The 4,989-nt window shown below is 50.8% G+C and overlaps 1 protein-coding gene across 1 annotated transcript; it reads left to right on the top strand.

Annotated features, from left to right (window-relative positions):
• Positions 1–275: 275 nt before the first annotated feature.
• CDKN1B (cyclin dependent kinase inhibitor 1B) lies at positions 276–4,711 on the top strand. The gene is made up of 3 exons (XM_019544253.1): positions 276–1,008; positions 1,759–1,889; positions 3,467–4,711. The coding sequence occupies exons 1-2, from the start codon at positions 633–635 to the stop codon at positions 1,878–1,880; spliced, it is 498 nt and encodes a 165-aa protein (XP_019399798.1). The 5' UTR covers positions 276–632; the 3' UTR covers positions 1,881–1,889; positions 3,467–4,711.
• The last annotated feature ends 278 nt before the right edge of the window (positions 4,712–4,989 follow it).

The following is a 4,989-nucleotide window of genomic DNA, read 5'->3' as shown; positions in this document are numbered from 1 at the left end:
ACCTCCGCCTCCCTCCCCCCCGCCCCGAGTCAACACGTATCTCGGGCTCCCGCGCCCGGTTCCCCGCAAAGAGGAGGAGGAGGGCAGAAGGAGGGGGTTGGAGCTTCCCTTCAGCCCGGGGCGGGGGTAAAGCAAAGCATCCCCACTCCCCGCCCCTAGAGCAGCCGCTCGGGCCACCTTAACAGGGGCTGTCCGGGAGAGGCCGGGCAGGCAGATGGGGCGGTGCCCGGCGCTGGAGCCAATGGCTCCGCGGCGCTGTTTAAATAGACTGGGAATGTCAATCATTTTCTTCTTCGTCAGCCTCCCTTCAATCGCCATATTGGGCAAGCGAGAAGAGGGCTCGTCTTTTTCTTGTTTTTTTCCGCCTTTCTTTTGCACCCCCCTCCTCCCCCCGCTACTACGCCGCGCCTGTGACACCGGCCGCCGCTCGCCGCGCGCCCGGAGCTGCCCGCCCTGCTCCGGGGGGCCCCACCGCGCCCCCTCCCCGCCCGCGGGGCTGCTTATGCGATTGCTGGCCGGGGCCGCGAGCGCGCTGCGGGCCACTCAAAAGAAAAGGAAAAAGAAGAAAAAAAGGGGGGTGGGGGGGAGCGCGGCGCAGCCACCCCCAGCGGCAAGAGGGGGGCGGGGGGGACATGTCCGACGTGCGCATTTCTAATGGGAGCCCGACCCTGGAGCGGATGGAGGGGCGGCAGGCGGAGCACCCCAAGCCGTCCGCCTGCAGGAACCTCTTCGGGCCGGTGGATCACGAGGAGCTGAGCAGGGACTTCCAGAAGCACCAGCAGGAGCTGGAGGAGGCCTGCCAGAAAAAGTGGAACTTCGACTTCCAGCACCACCGGCCCCTGCCCGGCCGCTTCGAGTGGCAGGCGCTGGAGCCCGGCGCCTCGGCCGACTTCTACTCGCGGCCGCCGCGGCTGCCCAAGGGCAAGGGCGCGGGGGACACTCGCTGCGCGCCGCGCGCCGCCTGCGCCGACCCGGCCGCCGGGCAGAGGAAGCGGCCGGCCCCCGACGGTAACGTACAGCCCCCTCTTCTTGCCTTGCGCCCCTGCCCCTGCCGCGGGGGCTTTTGGTCTGCCCTGCCAGTGGCACCCGCCCCTGGATGCTCCTTTGCTGCCCTGCCCTGGCACCCGCTTGAGTGATTATTTTTTGTGACACATCTGCCCCTGGCTCTAATGCACGGCAAAAGGCACCGGGGGCATTGGCCCTTCCACCTGGGTCCCCCCCATGCTCCTCTGTTTGCCCTGCCTCACTCTCCTTCAATACCCACTTTACTAGTCTTTTTACATCCACTTGACTTGTTATTTTTGTCCCATGTGGCCCTGCTGCAGGGCAAAAGGCTTGGGGGGCATTGGCCTTGCCACCTGGGTCCCCCAACTGGATGCCCCTCTGTCTGCCCCCCTCTCTTGCCCCCACCTGCGCTGGATGCCCCTCTGTCTGCCCTCCTCGCTTGCCCCCTCCCTCCCTCGGCTCTGCCTCCAGGGACTCCTAATGCCACAGCCCCAGGATCGCAGCATCCCTGGGCACCAAAATGGAGAGAAGTCTTTTTCGACCCAAACAGGAAACCTTGTATCTTGCTTGAATCAGAGAAAGGACTCAGCCGCTAAGCTTTTTAAATGTTTTTCTCCTGCCATTCAGTCTGGGGCTTGTAAAGGGGGGGGGGGGGGGTCTTTTCTCTGTGCCCTGGGTGCTGTGAGTGCACATCTGGCAGGAAATGTATTTTAATACCAGGTTTTCCCCCCCTTTTTTTGCCCCCTCCCCTAGATTCCTCTCCTCAAAATAAAAGAGCCAACACAACAGAAGAAGAGGTCTCAGAAGACTCCCACAGTGCCAGCACAGTGGAGCAAACGCCCAAGAAATCCAGCCCAAGACGACATCAAACGTAAACTGTGTAGGTGGGTTCCCACTAGGATGTTGGTGTCCCAAAGAAATAACGGATCGGAACAGGCTGGGAGCAGGGAAGTGTGGAGTCACTCCTGCCCCAGCACTCACTATACTTGCTGCTATTTGTGTGTGTGTGTGTGTGTGTGTGTTTTAATGCTCTTAAAAGGCATTTCCAAAAGAGTTTGAATGAGGCTGGCCATATTAACTGTATTTTGTTTGTCCTCAGCCTTGAGACAATTTTTTTTTGTGGCAGGGGGTGTCTGAGCAAGTCCTGGCTGTAGGCTGCTTCTCCACAAGAACCTGGCTGGGGGTGGTTTGGGCCACTTGGCTAGAAGGTGCTGAGTCGTCCTGTCCCAAATAAGATGCTGGCAAAATGAATTTCAAAACAGGCTCACTTCAAAAACAAAAAAGTCAAATGAGAAGTATTTTTCCTCTTCTCTTTGCTGCTTGGGTTTTTTTCTTTTTCTAAACTGGTTGACAATGTTAGCATTGTCTCTGGCGCAGCAAACAAGCCAGGGTGAGATCTCTTAAGTCAGTAAAGAGTGGAGAAAAAGTAAGGGGAGCACTTGGATTGAAATCCAGGGTGGGCAGAACATGTCGTCTTCTACTTACTATTATCATCATCGTTATCATTATGTGTATTATTTTTGGTTATTATTTTTATGCTGCTTTTATTATTGTTGTGGTGATGATGATTTTAATAGGATGGCACCCTTCTTACTATGGTCATTTGTCATCATTAGTGTTATTTGTGTGTGTATTACTCGATATTTATTATTTTTATGATTCTGATTTTGATGCTGATGATTTTGAATATGCTGGCACTGCAGTGAGTGTCCAGGGCACCGAGGGGGTTAATGAGTTTGTTTTTTTGAAGCAGCCAGAGGCTGGGCTGGGGAGGGCTAGTGCCTCGGCTGGTGGTTTGAAGGGAATCGAGGTTTTTTTAAGAAAAAGGGAGGTTGACAGACATGCTCGGTGCGGAGCAGATGAAGCTGGAAAGCAGAAGTGAGCACAAATGAGCCCCGCTGGGGTAAACGGGGCCAGGAACACGTCAGCATGATGTGTATGCAAATGGCACTACTACTGTCTGTTTATTTGGGTGAGGGAAGGGGAACCGGAGCCGCGGCGGGCGGCTGCACCAAGGGGTTAAGTGTAGAGGGAAAAGGGCTCCTGCTTTTCTTCTCGTCTGCGTGCTCTCGCGCGCTGCCTCGGGGCGGGGAGCAACGGCAGTCGCCGGCGCCCCGCGCACCGGCCGCGAAAACAGCTCCGGCTCCCCTCCCCCCTCCCGCAGCAGAGCGCCGCAGACCTGGTGACTCGGTGTCCGAGCCCTGTTTACAGGCGCGGAGGGAACCACTCCCATTTCCGTGGGCTGGGGGAGGCGGCCTCGGGTGTGTTGTTTTTCCACAGGGATCTGCCCCTCTGTTCCCCTGCCTGGCACCACACCCGTTTGCAACCTCCCCGGCCCTTGGCCAAGACTGCGGCCCTGGATCTCGGGGCTTTCGAAGTAAAGCTGCCTCCTGCCTTCCTCCTCCCCCCCCCCCCCCTCCTGGCCCCCGCTAATACCTGCCCTTGTTGTTTTTCCTTGCAGAGTTCATCTGCATTTCCTCCTTCATCTGGATGCCCCAGTGGTGGATGAAGCCAGGGAGATGTAAAGGTCTATTACAAATTAATAAAAAAAAATACATATCGTTAATTCTCCATGGGATGGAGATCTTGTACAAGCACTGAAGAAAAAACAAAACAAAACACACAAAATGACAAAAAAAAACAAAACAATAACACTAAAATGTTAGGCACTCTTAAAAGATCTGCCTCTAAAAGCATTGGATGTAGCATTGTGCAATTAGGTATTTCCTTATTTGCTTCTTTGTACTACCTGTGTATATAGTTTTTACCTTATGTAGCACATAAACCATTTGGGGGGGAGGGAGGGGAGGGAGTGGAAAAAGGTGAGTGACTGAAACTTGCTTTCACAACCTAGCAAGCAGAGAACTGTATGAAGAGAAGCAGTGTAGGCTTTTTATCACTTAAAGATGTATTGTCCCTTTAAATGGGGTTCTGCAGTGTTCAACGCCCCCCGCCCCCCACCCCTTAATTTTAATGCACCATAATGGTAACACTGGTTTCAGCAGGCCATTATAGCTTGCTTGTGAAGTTTTTACTTATTACATTAAGCTGAAAAAAGAGGTGGGAGCTCTGATGTTTCCGTTATGTAGTAACAAAACATTTATTATTTTATTAATATTATTCTTCCTGGAACTCCTTAAATCCCTTAAACCAGTAGAACTACTATAAAATTCTTTAAATTTGTCCCATCTGTAGCATTGCTTGAATGCTGCCAAATGAATCGGTAGAGTTCATACTTCAAAACCAGAATACTGTGTTTTTCCTTTTTTTTCCTGATCTTACCCAACTTCTTAATATTCATGGTTGAAAAGGGATACTACATCTTTAAACAGTATTTCTACATTGCCTGTGTACCTGTATGTAAAAATAAAAAAAAAGTTTGAAGTGTACCTGTGTACATAACTCTGTAAAGACACTGAGAAATTATACTAACTTATTTATGTTAAAAGATTTTTTTTAATCTAGAAGAGGATATTTTTCCCCATAAAGCCAAAGTGGCATGTTTTTGTGCATTTGTAAATGCTCTATTTGGTAGAATTTTTAGTTTTGGTTTATTTTTTCCTTTTACTGTTAATTAATATGGCTGTGCTTAAATGATTGCAGACTGAGCCAACTTTAATATTTTTTGTAATGCATAAAAAATAAAGTTGCATATGGATACTGTTTCACATCAAGCAATCAATAAAGAAAAGTGCCATATATAAGAGACATGCTCTCTGGTGTTTCAATTTCTCCTCTACCTGGCACAAGAAGAAATACATTTGGACAAATAATGCCGCAGGTTTCCTTCTGAGAATCTATTCCTGAGCCTCAATAAAACATCAGTGTACAAACACTCTTCACCCCTAAAGTCACAACATGGGCAACAATCATTTTCTTATGACTGAGGAGCAAATGCCCTCAGCCTCTTCAATTAAAATGGGAGAATTTAATTTTTTAGCTACACCACTTGGTTTAAAAATAAGAGTGCTTGGAATAGTCCCT

The sequence above is a fragment of the Crocodylus porosus genome, unplaced genomic scaffold (assembly GCF_001723895.1).
Source record: "Crocodylus porosus isolate Cpor-Errol unplaced genomic scaffold, CroPor_comp1, whole genome shotgun sequence".
Lineage (NCBI taxonomy): Eukaryota > Metazoa > Chordata > Crocodylia > Crocodylidae > Crocodylus > Crocodylus porosus.
This window is presented reverse-complemented; position numbering and strand designations above follow the sequence as displayed.